This window comes from Carya illinoinensis, chromosome 3 (genome assembly GCF_018687715.1).
Source record: "Carya illinoinensis cultivar Pawnee chromosome 3, C.illinoinensisPawnee_v1, whole genome shotgun sequence".
Taxonomy (NCBI): Eukaryota; Viridiplantae; Streptophyta; class Magnoliopsida; order Fagales; family Juglandaceae; genus Carya; species Carya illinoinensis.
Genome location: NC_056754.1, coordinates 274381 through 289396, shown reverse-complemented (window position 1 = coordinate 289396; position 15016 = coordinate 274381). Strand labels below are relative to the sequence as shown.

The window sequence follows — 15016 nt, the reverse complement described above, 5'->3', positions numbered from 1 at the left end:
TTTTTATATTTTATTTAAAAGTTTGAAAAAATAGTAATGATTAAATGAAAAAAATTAAAGATTTGAAATTGAAAAGTATTTATATTTGAGTAATGTTTGAAAATAAGATGAGATGAGATATAACGAGATAAGATGAGATGTGATGAAATAAAACATCTTATTTTCCAAACAGTTAGTTAAAATGAGATATTTTGGATAATGAGTTGAAATGATAATTAAAAGTTGAATAAAATATTATTAAAATATTATTTTTTAATATTATAATTATTTTAAAATTTGAGAAAATTGAATGATTTATTATATTTTGTATGAAAATTAGAAAAAAATTATAATAATTATATAAGATAAAATGTTTTTATATTTCTAAACCTAGCCTAAATAGCCTACGTGGAGAGATTTTTAAATATAATTATTTATTGAGTTATAAATTATATAAAATTTAATTGAATTTTTGAAATGATTTGACTTAACCTTTAAACGGTTAGTTTAAAACTATTTTTAAAGAAAAATTTTATTTATAATCCATCTTCTTATTTTTTTGTTATTATTTTATAATATGATATCAGAAGAAAGATTTATAAATAAATAATAATAGATAATTTCTAATTATTTAATACTATATAAAATAATAATAAGAATTAAGATGATGAGTTTTGATATATATAATTAAAATTATATATTAATCTGTATATTAATATTGATTCATTCATATTTAAAATTTAAATTAATATTATTTTTAATAAAATTTATTTTTTATTAATTATATTAAATTAATGTATAAATTAATACACAATTATATTTATAATTATATTTTTCCTAAGATATAATAGTCTGGTCTCTATTGTGATTCGTGAACCGCCAGTCGGTTATAATTTTTTGACGTTTAGTAGGGGACTCTTTGCCTTTCCTTCAAAGCAATCCCACGACGGAGATGGAATCCAATATCAAAACCTCTAGTTAACGCCAGGAATCTTCCTAAGCTTTTGCTTTCAATTACAAAGCCTTAAACTCTTGTATTTCTGTGATATTGGGTTCGCTGCTTGTATCACTTTTCTCCACATAATGAGCGGAAAGAAGAAAGAAGTTATGAGATTAGAGAGAGAATCCGTCATTCCGATTCTCAAACCCAAGCTTATCATGACCTTGGCCAATCTCATTGGTACTCACATACAGCACCTTTTGTATTCGTTTATGCCTTTTCATTTTTTTGGTGCGTTTTCTTTCAAAATTTCTGTCTTGTGGTGGTTTTCTTTTCTCTGAAACTGAAAGAGGGATTGCTGATACGTTTGTATTTGCGCACAAAGTTTAGTATATGACGACAATATATTGATGCATGTGTCTCTACTAGATTTTGAATCTATTGCTTCGGTCAAATTGTTCTTCACTCTTTTCTTATGCAATAAGTTTCCTAAATGCTCTCATTATCAATCAGCTCTTTACTTAATTCCCGGGTTCTATTTATCAATATTTTCCCTTTATTAGCTGTTTTGTGTAATGCAGTAGTTCGTTGGCTTGTTTTTTTCCCAACGTGCTACTCCTATTAATGCTAACTGGTCCTTGAGTTTTTCAACATTCTTCAGAACATAACACTGACCGGGCTGAGTTTTTGAAGCTCTGCAAAAGAGCTGAGTATACAATTCGTGCTTGGTATCTTCTACAGTTTGAGGATCTAATGGTATTGTCCTGTTTCTTTGGTCCTACTGACAGAGTCTTCAATGCTATATTTGTTATCTGATTTTTTTCCCGTGCTCGCATCATTGCCCGTAATTTGTGCTTACAGCAACTGTACTCCCTTTTTGACCCCATACATGGAGCTCAGAAATTGAAGCAGCAGAATCTATCTCCTGAAGAAATTGATGTACTAGAACAGAATTTCCTGATGTACTTATTTCAGGTATTATGGGTACTTCCTATTGTTCAATTGTAGACTGTAGTTGGACTCCTATGGAAGGGAAAGAGGGGAGGAAAGTCAGATATAATCACAAATGATTCTTTTTCTTTAAGTAAAGAAAAAAACTGATGGTACTGATGTTGAGAAATGCTTACACTATGCATTTACCGTGGGATAGTTCCACTGTTCTCTCCTTTTTATTTATACATAGATCAGAGTATTTTGAATTCTTACAAGTTTATTATTTCCATCCTTGCTCATATTAAAACTTCAAATATTAAGTGCAAGACTAATTTCATCCTACAGTTCAAGTTTTCTCCCAACTTGTTTTCCAAACGCACAAAACTCAAAATCTTGTTCACTCCTCATCTCAACATATTTTCACTTATTCAATTACGATAATATTAAAAGTTAAAAAGGCTTCGCCTAGTTATATGGTTTGATCAAACTTTATTTTACTTGTGAAAAAAGTAAAAGAATACACAACATTTATTAAAAAAAATATGGTTGCTGTGGCCATCATGGGGTGCCCGTTGCTTTTCTTGGTTGGCATTAAACAAAAAGCCATGTCATTGTTTGTATAAAATTTTAGGTTCTACTTGTCAGGGTGCAGCTCTGGATGAGCTGTAGATTCAGACGCCAGGTACATTGTTGTAAAAAGTGGGCCCATGATCCAGGTTTATTACTCAAGGGTGGGTCCCAAGGGCCCTGCATTGGTGAGGTTACACGCCAGAGAAAAAATCAAATAAAATTTTTGGTTTTAAATTTTGAGGTATATGATAAAGGGTGAGTTTTAAGATTAAATTATGGCTAGAAATTGCTGGTTTAGGATTGAGAACTTACATGGAAAATGGGAAAATGCATTTCATTAAGAGGGATTGAATTAGACAATTAGAACAGATTGTTTTTGTCAAACACTTATTCTGAAACCAAACATCTCTATATCTTTGTCACCAGTGTACTGCTTATTATGTAATTTTGAGAAGAATATTATCTGTACAGGTGATGAAAAAGAGCAATTTCAAGTTAACAACTAATGAGGAAATCGATGTTGCACTTTCGGGGCAGTATCTTCTAAATCTTCCAATCATGGTCGATGATTCTAAGGTTTGACATAAGCATATTGTTTAAAATGTTGATTGCTCCATGTCCATTGACATGCAAGTTGAGATATATCTTGGATATTTTCAGTTCTTTACATTTGCTGATCTGAATATTCTGACCTGCTGTGTAGCTTGACAAGAAGCTTTTCAAGAAATATTTTGCAGATCATCCTTATGAGAACCTTCCTGATTTTGCTGATAAGGTATTGCTTTAAGTTATCATAAAAGGTGTCGATCTTGGAAGTTTCTTTTCATAATGACTCGTTTGTGAGTGTCAATTGTCTGTACGGCAAAGGCTCACTATTAGTAGGTCTGGAAGAATGGAGGGGGGAATGGGGAAATTTGATGGCTACCATCTGAATGTGGCTACTTGGGCCTTGCTCTGTTAATATTTTTACTTTTAAAAAAGAAAGGTGAGGTCATCACAAAATAATCCAAAAAATAACCAGCTGAAAATATAAATTTAAGGAAATAGGTTGTTGTTTGTCTTCGTGACACTGCTCCCAACTAACACTCCCGTAAACCTAGTTGTTGTCATCTTTGAATCTTTTTCAAATCAATTAGTTGGCATTAAAGTGTCTACATTGACTACGATGCTTGTCAACCAAGCATCGTACTGCATCAAGCACACACTGCTCAAGGATGACCTTAAGGAACTTCTGGTTCTCCTGTAGCTGGATTCTCCGGAACCACATTTCTGTGCTTTGATGTTGAGTTTGAAACGATATCACTTGGTCAATGGATACTAAAGGTCTAAATCTCATGAGATACTACTTCTACAAATCCTAAATTGTTTTCATATCTATGTGACAAAAGGAAATTACAAAGTTTGACACCATTGGATGGGATGGAATCATTTTTGACAAGTCAATGATATGAGGACAATGATGTTCTTATCATTATTCTTATTATGAATCTGATTATTTTTCTCTGCTAGGAGGATAATCATTGTTGTGTGTGAAAAAAAATATTCTTTGTTGACGAAAATATAGGTTTCCTTTTAGAATCTTTAATAACTCTGCCTCCAGTCCTAGAAGAATGACTTGTTCTAAAGTTCAAGCAAAGAGTGAGGTTCTAAAGTTCAAGCAAAGAGTGAGATTCCCTTTTTGGTCTCAACAAGGAGCGTGATATAGAACCATTTCAGTTGCTTTTTTCCCCTCTCCCCTCCCTCGCTTCCTTGCATAATGACATAATAATCCTAAGCCTCCAAATCCCCACCATAACAAGTTGAACTCAAACCTCTTTAAAAAGGGGAAGATTCACCATGCATGAGTTTGTTAGAATATAAATTAAATGATTAAATTCACCCATTTGCATCAACTCATGCTTTTGGGCTAATTAGTGACTTTACATGACATCAGAGCAAAGATCCTAAGTTCATATCCCATACCCCACACTTTATCCCCATTTTAATTATATATTCTATGTGTTGGGCTCCTTATTAAGAAGGTGCCTGTTCTGACATGTGGCATGCTACGTGGCATGCCACGTCAACATCTCTAACTCTACCTTAATGGAATGATTGGTTTGGGAAAACTTTTTTTTTTTTTTTTTGATAAGGAATAATAAATTTTATTGATATAAAGAAAGGTGTAAGCTAGGTACACCGGAAGTATACATGTGAATACACCACTTTAAGAACTAGAAACTATTACAAGGAAATCATGGGAGCTGAGACCATTAAAATCTAAAGCAATGGCCCACGTAAAAAAAGTCGTCCATAAAAAACTTCTAAACTCTTCTATAGATCGTTCGTGATCCTCAAAATGTCTATCATTCTTTCACTCCAAATACACCACAGAATACAAATGGGGGCCATCTTCCACATTGTTGCAATCTGTGTTGTCCTTGAGATCCCTCTCCAGCTTGCCAGTAATTCAACTACCCTTCCCGACATTGTCCATGCTAGCCCCATTCTGCTAAAAAAATGATTCCATGTATCCCGGGCAAAGTCACAATGTAGGAGTAAATGGTCCACTATTTCCCCACTGTTTTTGCACATACAACACCAATCCACAATGATCAAACCACGCCCTCTTAAGTTATCAATGGTTAGGATCTTCCCAAGGGCTGCTGTCCAGACAAAGAACGCAGTCTTGGGAGGTGCTTTACTCCTCCATATACTCTTCCACAGAAACTTGGGCGAATGTTGGGCTGTAAGTGTTGCATAAAAAGAACCTATTGAGAATTTCCCTTTTTGAGAAGATCTCCAAACCAACTTATCTTCCGTTATAACAACAGGGGAGATATTATGGAGTAGGTTAAAAAATTCTACCAGCATACCCACTTCCCAATCATGAGCCACGCTTGGGCATCATGTGTAGTACCCCGCAAGTCAGCCACCATTGCGTCTTTTTCCCTTACAATGCTGAAAATAGTGGGATTAGCAGCCTTAAGAGCCGTATCACCCGCCCATACATCATGCCAAAAACTTATCCTCTGGCCATTCCCCATACACAACCCGGTGTTACTAGAAAATACCCCCCACCCTTTCCTTATATGCTTCCACAACCGCACACCATATGCCCCCCTCCCCTCATTTGAGCACCAATCCCCTCTTGCACTCCCATACTTCGCATCAATCACCCCTTTCCATAAGGCTTCCCTCTCGTAATTATAGCGCCACAACCATATCCCTAGTAGGGCCTTATTAAATACCCTCGCATTATGAACCCCCAAACCATCCTCTCTCAATGGTGTACACACTTTATCCACCCAACTAAATGAAATTTAAACTCATCCGCTAGATCACTCCACAAAAAGTCACGTTGAAGTTTTTTAATCTTTGAAGCAATGCTAGCTGGAAGGGGAAATAGAAATAAGTGGGGAGGTTAGATAAAGTACTCTTAATGAGTATGATTTGCCCCCCCTTAGATAAATATAACCTTTTCCACCCGGCCAGCCGACGCTCTAATTTTTCTACTACCTCCGCCCAAATTGTCATAACTTTAAAAAATGCACCCAATGGGAGACCAAGATACTTCATTGGCAACAAACGAGACCCCACACCCCAAGATGTTGGCCAGCCCCCGAATGTTACTTACATCCCCCACCGCCACCATCTCCTTCTTCCCGAGATTTATCTTTAAACCGGAAACTGCTTCAAAACAAAGTAGAATGACCTTCAAAGATTGAATATGCCCTGCATTATCATCACAAAACAGCAATGTATCATCTGCAAATAAGAGATGGGAAATAATGGCGGGGCCGTGGAGATTTCTTACTGAAAATCCTGAAAAGAAACCTCCTGCTACAGCAGCCGATACCATCCTACTTAAAGCCTCAATCACAATAACGAATATGAGGGGGGATAATGGATCACCTTGTCGTAACCCTTGCAAGCTATTAAAGAAATCCACAGGCTCACCATTTACCAAGACTGAAAACCGAGCCGTTGACACACAATGCCTCATCCATCCCCTCCATCTTTCCCCAAAATCACAACGATCCAGCAAATAGAGCAAAAAATTCCAATTAACATGATCATAGGCCTTCTTGATATCCAACTTGCATAGAATACCTAGAACTCCCAACTTGAGCCGACTGTCCAAACAGTCATTGGCTACAAGAACCGAATCTAATATTTGCCTACCTCGTACAAAGGCATTTTGAGACTTTGAAATAATCTTATCCAAGATTGTGCTCATCTTGTTGGCCAAGACCTTTGAGAGTATCTTGTACACGTTGCCCACAAGACTAATAGGCTTGAAATCTTGCACCTCTCTTGCACCCGCCTTTTTAGGGACAAGTGCAATGAAGGTAGCATTTAAACTCTTCTAAATTTTTCAAAAGTAAAAAATTCCTGGAAAACCAGCTTTACGTCCTCTCTCACCACCTCCCAACAAGTCTGAAAAAATGCCATAGTAAAACCATCTGGCCTCAGACCTTTATCTTTGTTCATTTTTCTAATGACTTGGTGTACCTCTACTTCTTCAAATGGTCTCTCCAACCAAGCCACACTAGTTTGATCAATGGCCTCAAAAGCTAAACCATCAACTTTAGGCCTCCATGCATGCGGTTCTTCCAACATATGTTCAAGATTTCTAGCTACATAATCTTTAATTTCTGCTTGATCTGAAACTGAATTTCCATCTATGTTCATGGACTCAATTGTATTAAACCTCCTATGAGAGTTTGCAACACGGTGGAAAAATTTTGTACATTTATCCCCCTCCCTAAGCCACAAAGCCTTTGACTTTTGCCTCCATTGGGAAAACTTGAAACCATAAAGAGTAAAAAGTCATTAAAAAACCACGTGGATCAATTTTAAGCAAACCCTAAGGATCATTTTAGTATCTAATCCTATTAATTAAATGATTAAATTCACCTCTTTTCAGCAGCTCTAAATTCTGAAATAATTGGTGATTTAATGGGGTTGTTTCTTTCTTATTCATCCTTTATGCTCTTCTCGACACAATAATATTCAATAGTTTAGAGTATAGAGACATGCTTGTGTTTTCTATTTCTTAATCTTATATATACCCATTTCAATACTTGGTTTTTTCAAATTTTTTGGCTTTTTGAGATGGACATGTTTTGTGTAATATAAGGTTATATCGGATAAGTGTTCTGGTTGAATATTAATCATCACAACTGATGGATAGTTTTACTTACGATTATGTGATTGGAATCAACTGTGTTTATTCACTTGGCAAGCATGATGCGAGAAATGAGGATTTTAGTGAATTTTCTGTTCTTCATTATTACAATGACACTGCTTTATTGGAATGCACTTTTGTTTTTTACATGAAGTGGCAAGAGTACTTATTTTCTGTCCTAAAATAATTGAAATAAGATATTTTTATGACTTTGGTAATTATTATATGCAAACACCCTTGCTTTTGTTGCACTTTTAATTTTTTGGTGCTGGGCTACTAATTGATATCTCTCTCTCTCTCTATCGACCCAAGGAAAAAGTTAGCTAGTTCTGCACTGTAACCCATTAGGACGAGTCAACTTGAAGTTTCCTTAAAATCACTTATAAAGCTCAGTTTCACCTTGTTATCCTGGACTTTGGACGTATGAATACCTTTATAACCTACCCATTTCATGTGGGTTATTCATATTCCGAATGTATGAAGTGTGTCAAACTCCCCCTCTTAAATTTCTAATGTCGTCGCCAAGGCCATGCCATGCAGTGCTTTGGTATCGCATATCTGACCGTACTAGTTGGCTTTGATACTCTATGTCACAGCCCAGGGAAAGGACCAGCCATTTTTGCTCTATAACCTCAAAAGGACCTGTCAATTTGAAGTTTTCCAAGAATTATATATCAAGTTCAATTTTACCTAGTAAGTAGCTGACATGGAACTTAGCACTCATGACTACCTTTATAACCTACCCACTCTATGGGTTATTCATATTCCCAATATGGGATGGGGTGTTACACACACACATTCTCTCTCTCTCTCTCTCTCTCTCTCTCTCTCAAGCTAATACGCTAAATTTTCTTCTTATTTATGTTTAGTACATTATTTTCCGGCGTGGTATTGGGATTGATAAGACAACTGACTACTTTTTCATGGAGAAAGTGGATATGATCATTGCACGTTTATGCAGATATCTTTTGAGGCTAACTAGGTGAGTAATTTTGAGACCATAATATAAATCTCTTGATTTATCTCACAATATTATTAGAGGCATAATATTCATGGACCCATGGTTAAATAAAAATGAGCTTTGATATGGTCAAACATTTACAAATTTATTTAAACATGTCAATATGAAATATTAAACATCAGTTACATCATATTTTGCACAATTTTGAATTTGTCGTTGTTTTAAAAACTGGACTGGGGTGGTCAGACTGGTTCAATACCTCTATCACGATCTGATTTAACACCCATTCCTGTTATGAGAACATCCAAAACCGTTGAGTTGTCTTTAACTTCGAATCCTGTCAACCATTTGCAGGCCAATCGTTTTGAGAGGTTTTGTATGGTCCAGTTTGGTAAGTTTTTCATCACCCACAAACTCCCAAAACAGAAACTTCTAGATTCAAATCATACCCCAAAAATCAACCACCTCGTTCCCCTTCCCGGCCTTCCCAAGTGAATCAAATATCCTTGAGATCTTGGCCTGTCTTGCTGTTTCGACTTTAGCCTGTCTCACATGAATTTTCAACACTTTGTAAGTAAATGTTTATCATGTGAAATGTTTTTTTATTTGAATTTATTGTATCATTCTTTTGAACATCATCTGATATACAACTTTTTAAAACCTTTTGTGGTGTTATGGCGCTTTCAGGCTGGAAAAGCTTTTGAAAAGGTCAAGTGGAAGGCATGAGAAAGATCTGAAGAAGCTAGATGATATTAGCTCTGAAGCAAATGGAGATGATCTATTTGAATCGGTCCGTCTCGAAAGTATGGAATTAAGGTCTCATGTTGCTTCTCTGTCTGGCAGATATTGTGGCTGACTCTTCTCTTTGAACATATTTAAGTACCACAGCTTTGGGTTGTATGCTTGCCATTATAAGCAGTCTGAATGGAGCTGCCCTTGCTCTTGGTCACTTGGAACTCTTGAGTCCCAGAATTGCAATTTCCATTCTACTAGTTAGATATTTTGTTTTATACAAAAGTTAATGAATTATTGTTTATTATCCTGCACGTTTTCTTTGGTACTTGAATTATTTGGGTGCATTTTGTATCTTTTATCCTTTCAACATGATTTTAGTATCATTCTTCCGAATGTTGTCTGTAACTCTGGCTTTTTGTTTAAATATTTCAGTACAAGTGGTTTCAGAATCCTGAATTTATGACTATAAATAAGGAGATTAGGTAACCCAATTAATCAAAGAAACTACTCGTCCAAGATTTTCTAATTTAGTCACCTCTGGATCAAGGTTTCAACCTCCTCTCACTTATGCATTGATCATGCCTAATTGGAACTCAGTTATTAGTTAAATGCTGAAAGATCAATCACATACTTCGTTGTAAGATCTAATTTTTGGATAACAGTTTGTCTAGAAGTCGAAATTAACTTGCAACTGTTAGAAGCGTAAGTTTTAGCTGCCACGTCTTGACATTTAAATGATGTATTCTCCAGTGTTGGGAATTTGCTGAGCAAGAATACAATCCAGGAACCTACCTTTGATAGGATAATTGTCGTCTACAGGTACTGCTTTATATATTTGTTTATTTCTTCCATACCGACAAAAAAACTATTTTGTTTTTCAACATTTATTGTGAAGAATTCCTTGCTTGGTTGAATATACACGTTTCTCCCCATTCAAAATTAAACCAATTTGGTGGTTATCTTATTTCAATGTTGAGAATATTGATAGTGGCTGTTGAGTGGTATCAAAGTAAGTGTTTGTAATCTCTGAACTACTCTAATCTTGAGAAGATCTTGAATGTATTGTATTGACATTTAAGAAAGAAATGCCTTCAGGCGAGCAAGTACGGAATTTAAAACCGAACGAGGAATATATGTGAAGCATTTCAAAAACATTCCAATGGCCGATATGGAAATAGTTCTTGTGAGTTACTTGCCTGCTCTCTCTCTCTCTCTCTCTAGGTTATTGACTCCTTTGTAACCTTCATTTTGCTCGAAGTTTGAACAACTCATGAGCTGGGATTGGAACATTTTGCCTTTGACAGCCCGAGAAGAAAAACCCTGGGTTAACTCCAATGGACTGGGTCAAATTCCTTGGCTCTGCTATAGTTGGGCTGGTCAGTATTCTGATAGCAATGAAGTTCCTTTTGTGTACTTTTTGTCTTTGAAGAATGTTATTCTAATGTGCTTGTCATATCCTTCTTTATAGGTTACAGTATTTGGCTCACTCGAAATGCCTAAAGCTGATTTATGGGTCAACTTTGCTATTCTATCCACTGTGATCGGTTATTGTGCTAAGATATACTTCACGTTAAGTACTAGCAATTTTTTTCCCTTTGGAGTTTAATGCTTATCACCCGTTTCATGATTATGATGTTTTTTTTTTTTGTAAGTATTTGATGATTATGATGTTACACATGGCCATGATCTGAATTCTGATTTTCTGTGTGATAGGTCCACTGAGACAATCATTGCGTGAAAAGTTGACTCAGTCAAAAGATGATATATCTATTGCATCTTAGGTGGACACTTAGAAAAAAATAAAATCTTAGGGGGACGTTTGGACACTGAGATGAGACATAAATTTCTCAAAACTTCTCATAATTTCATTCCCAAACATCACTCAAACATGAAACACTTTTCAATTTTAAATCTTCAACTTTTCATCTTATCATTACCTAATCATTATCCAAACACAAAAACTAATACAAATTTTACGAACTTTAAAACAAAAATAATATCAAAAAGTTACATTCAAACAATTTTGTAACTTTGTAATATTTTTATTCAACTTTTTTTCTCTCATTTCCCAAAATCCTATATAACATCTTAACTCAAACCATTTCACTACTATTCATAAAATTCTAAGATACTCCAAGTGTCCAAACGAGCCCTTTTTCTCTCTCTCTCTCTATCTCTCTCTCTCTCTATATATATATATGTGTGTGTGTGTGTGTGTGTGTGTGTGTATGAATATCATAAAATAGGTTAGTCAGATCAAAACAGAGTCGAATTATGGGTTGGATTCACTGATTTTGTATTGACCCTTAAGGGCTGATTGCATATCCACTAGTATCTTTAGTGTGTCATTGGTTGGCTGTGTATGTGTAATAACTTGGTTCGCTCTTTCTTTCAATGTTTAGTTTTTCTTCAGTTATAAATTTTTTTTTTTTTGATAAGTAATCTGGCTATTGTTTCTTCAACCGCTTGTAGGTTTCAGCAAAACTTGGCTGCATATCAGAACTTGATAACCCAATCCATGTATGACAAACAACTGGATAGTGGAAAGGGTACTCTTCTTCACTTGTGCGATGATGTGATTCAACAGGAAGTAAGTTGCAAGGTTGATGAATTTAACTATCATTTGTTTGGTTGTGGGCTCCTCTCCCACCGTCTTCTCTCTTGCACTTGGTTGGCAATAATGGTTTTTAGTGCTTATGTACTGGCCATAAATAGGCAGTTCGGTATACTTAGGTTTATTATTGAGTTTACTGTGACTTAATAGGAAGTATAGTGACCTAAACAAAGCCCATATCTGTCATTTTCATGCCTGGGTGACTCCCTGAAGAGAGAGGGGGGTGGGGGGAGGAGCTCAGTGGTATGAATTCTTTTGTGAAGGAGTCATAAATCAATATTCAGTGATACTTCTTTGATACTCTCTTAATTTGTATTCTTTTTTTTGATAAATAGTAACTAATATGAAAAGAAAGCTAAGGAGTGCAAAACTAGTGGTCTGGATCCTCAACTCACTTCAACTCATCTCAACTTATCTCATCTAATCATTACAACTTTTCTAAATTTCAACACAAAATATAATATACAATTCTACTTTTTCAAATTCCAAAATAATTATAATATTAAAAAAATAATATTCTAATAATATTTTATTCAACTTTCAACTTTCATCTCAACTCAACTCAACTCTGCTCAACATCTAAACGCAGTGATATTTTAAACATATGAAAGTTTAAGTGTAATGGCAAATTATATAGACTATGGATGCCAGGATATGGCCTTTTCTCATTGTATAAAATGAATAGTCATAAGGGAAACACAAGAAAGGTTTGTAACATACACTTTAATGCTTTGGTTTTGGTGATGCTAGAAAGATTGAATAAATGGAGACAAAAACAGATAAGCACACATGTTGAGCTATATTTAGCCTCATTTCTTGACACTTCTGTTTGCTCTTTTCTTGTATTTTGGATTTCCTATAGTTGAGCATTGGGCATTGCTTGAGATATATGTTATTTGCAAGTACAAACTTGGAAATAATTGCAGTTCCTCCTTTTCTGATTGTTTAGGTCAAAGAGGTGATCATTTCTTTCTTTGTATTGATGGAAAAGGGCAAAGCTACAAGACAGGTATGCATCGCCATTGGCTCTTCCCGCTATCTTTTAGTTGTTTTGTAGATTCTTTATGGCATTATTGATATGACATGTTAGTTATGTGAAATAGGAACTCGATCTGTGGTGTGAGGAACTAATCAAAGAAGAGTTTTGTGAGAGCTGTAATTTTGATGTGGATGATGCAGTCTACAAGTTGGAGAAGCTAGGGATTATTGCTCGGGTGAGACTTCCCACAGTTTGCTCCCTGATCAAGCTCGAATGTACTTTTACTGGATATCTAGTTTCAATGAAATTGTGAATTTGTTACGCACATGTTTCCAACGTAAATGATCTCACAATGACCTTGAAAAAGGATCAGTTGGATGATTGCGGCCTCTATCACACCTATGAGGTGTGAGCAGAATATAATCTAATTTAAAAGTTTATCAAATAGTTCATTTTATGGATTGAAGTAAAAGTTGTACCAAGACCAGAGTGGGATTCAGTACGTGAAATGTTTAATGTATTTAGTTGCTTGTAGTGGAAACTTGCGGACACGTACCAGTTTAACTCATTGTGTGTATTCTTGGAATGATATGGGTGCTCACATAAAGAAATTTGTTGCTGAAGAATTAAATTGCTGTCTAAGAAGATAAACTCAAGTCATAACGATACAGGTCTTTTTTTTTTTTTCCTCGACTCTGATGTTGCTTTAGAGTATTTTTTGATTGGATACTTAATTTTGAAATCAGGATAGTGTTGGCCGGTATTACTGCATTGGACTAAAAAGAGCCAATGAAATGATTGGCACGACTACAGAGGAACTTGTCCTCAAGGCAAGACATGGTGGTGGCAGACCTTGATATTGTCTGGCGAAAGGTGAGCTTCCATGTCTTATATCAGTACCATTTTTCTAGAAAGTAGTAATTATGCTTATAAGCCTATAAGACTTATTTGCAGTTGATTGTTCTGCTTTTGAAACTGCCTACGTAGACTTCCTAGGGATGGGGCACTTCGCTCAATTGTATCTTTCAGCGGGTTTTTCTATTTCAACTGTTTGTTAATATCTATAACATTATTAACAAACTTTACTCCCTCTTTTTTTTTTCAATTTTTTATGTGCATTCAACCTTGTCGAGGTTTGAGAATGTGACGTCATCTGAATGATAATAGCCGGCCAATGTTGATATATTTTGGCAACAGCATTTAATTTCCTTTGTAGAGAGCACCATCGTTTTAATCGTAACTAGTTAAAGGAAGCAAAGCTTCACGTCTTAATTGGAAGGAAATTCAACAGGTAGCGATTGCTTTTAGGTAGAGGTGACAATTCATGTTTTTGGGTCGTATTAAGTCATGAACAGACTATATGGATCAACCAAACCCGAACCTAACATGTTAAACTAAACATGTTAAACTTTCAAACTTTAATCGACCTATTTAGATAACGGGTCATATTGTATCACTCAATTTGTCTTGTTTAATAATTAATTAGAAAATATAGATTAACACAACACGACTCATTTAAACATGTTTTTATGTAAATATGTTGAACTAAATAGTATAACTCATTTGTTTTAATTAACATAATTTCACATAAAATTGAAAATCTATAGTAGTTAGTAGTCACAATATCATAAAAAAATGACACTATGTACTAACAAAAAATATTAATTTTTTTCAAATTTTAACTTATAATAAAACTGATATTATAAATCTTACAATAAAAAATATGAGCATAGGTTCAAAATTATAATTATAATAATAAAAACATAAATATATTGAGAAATATCAATATTACAGCTCAACAATAATAAAATTGTGATTTGAAATAAAATATAAATAGGTCAAAAACGAATTGATTTTTGGTTAAGCGAGATGACTCGTTTCTAAATTTTATATTAACATGTCAATCTGTTTTGATCCGAATTTATTAATATCAAATCTAAATTCACTAATTTCATATAGTATTTAAGTTAGTGGATTGTGTGTGACCCCTACTTTTAGGGTAAGATGTATCTTACGTAGATAGTTCGGAGGGTGTAATGTTTTTTCATAGCTTTTGAAGCAGAAATAAGCTTTTCTTAATTGGAAACTTAATGGAGAAAAAGAACCTTTGAAACTTTCATTTACCAACAATAGTC

General features: G+C 34.7%; 1 protein-coding gene across 8 annotated transcripts; it reads left to right on the top strand.

Annotated features, from left to right (window-relative positions):
* Nucleotides 1-859: 859 nt before the first annotated feature.
* Nucleotides 860-14089, top strand: LOC122302216. Of its 8 annotated transcripts, none has more exons than XR_006240410.1 (15): nucleotides 860-1159; nucleotides 1581-1675; nucleotides 1781-1894; nucleotides 2894-2998; nucleotides 3126-3197; nucleotides 8462-8574; nucleotides 9241-9369; nucleotides 10039-10107; nucleotides 10372-10471; nucleotides 10593-10664; nucleotides 10757-10857; nucleotides 11761-11878; nucleotides 12852-12911; nucleotides 12993-13116; nucleotides 13628-14089. XR_006240410.1 is itself a non-coding variant. In XM_043113359.1 (15 exons), exons 1-15 carry the CDS (start codon nucleotides 1063-1065, stop codon nucleotides 13736-13738), a joined length of 1440 nt encoding a protein of 479 aa, XP_042969293.1. In that variant the 5' UTR covers nucleotides 860-1062; the 3' UTR covers nucleotides 13739-14089. The 8 variants fall into 8 exon arrangements, 6 of the variants coding, with proteins under 6 accessions (XP_042969293.1, XP_042969292.1, XP_042969290.1 ...); XR_006240409.1 differs by having other exon boundaries at nucleotides 11761-11890; XM_043113359.1 differs by having other exon boundaries at nucleotides 1820-1894; nucleotides 11761-11890; nucleotides 13006-13116.
* Nucleotides 14090-15016: the final 927 nt, after the last annotated feature.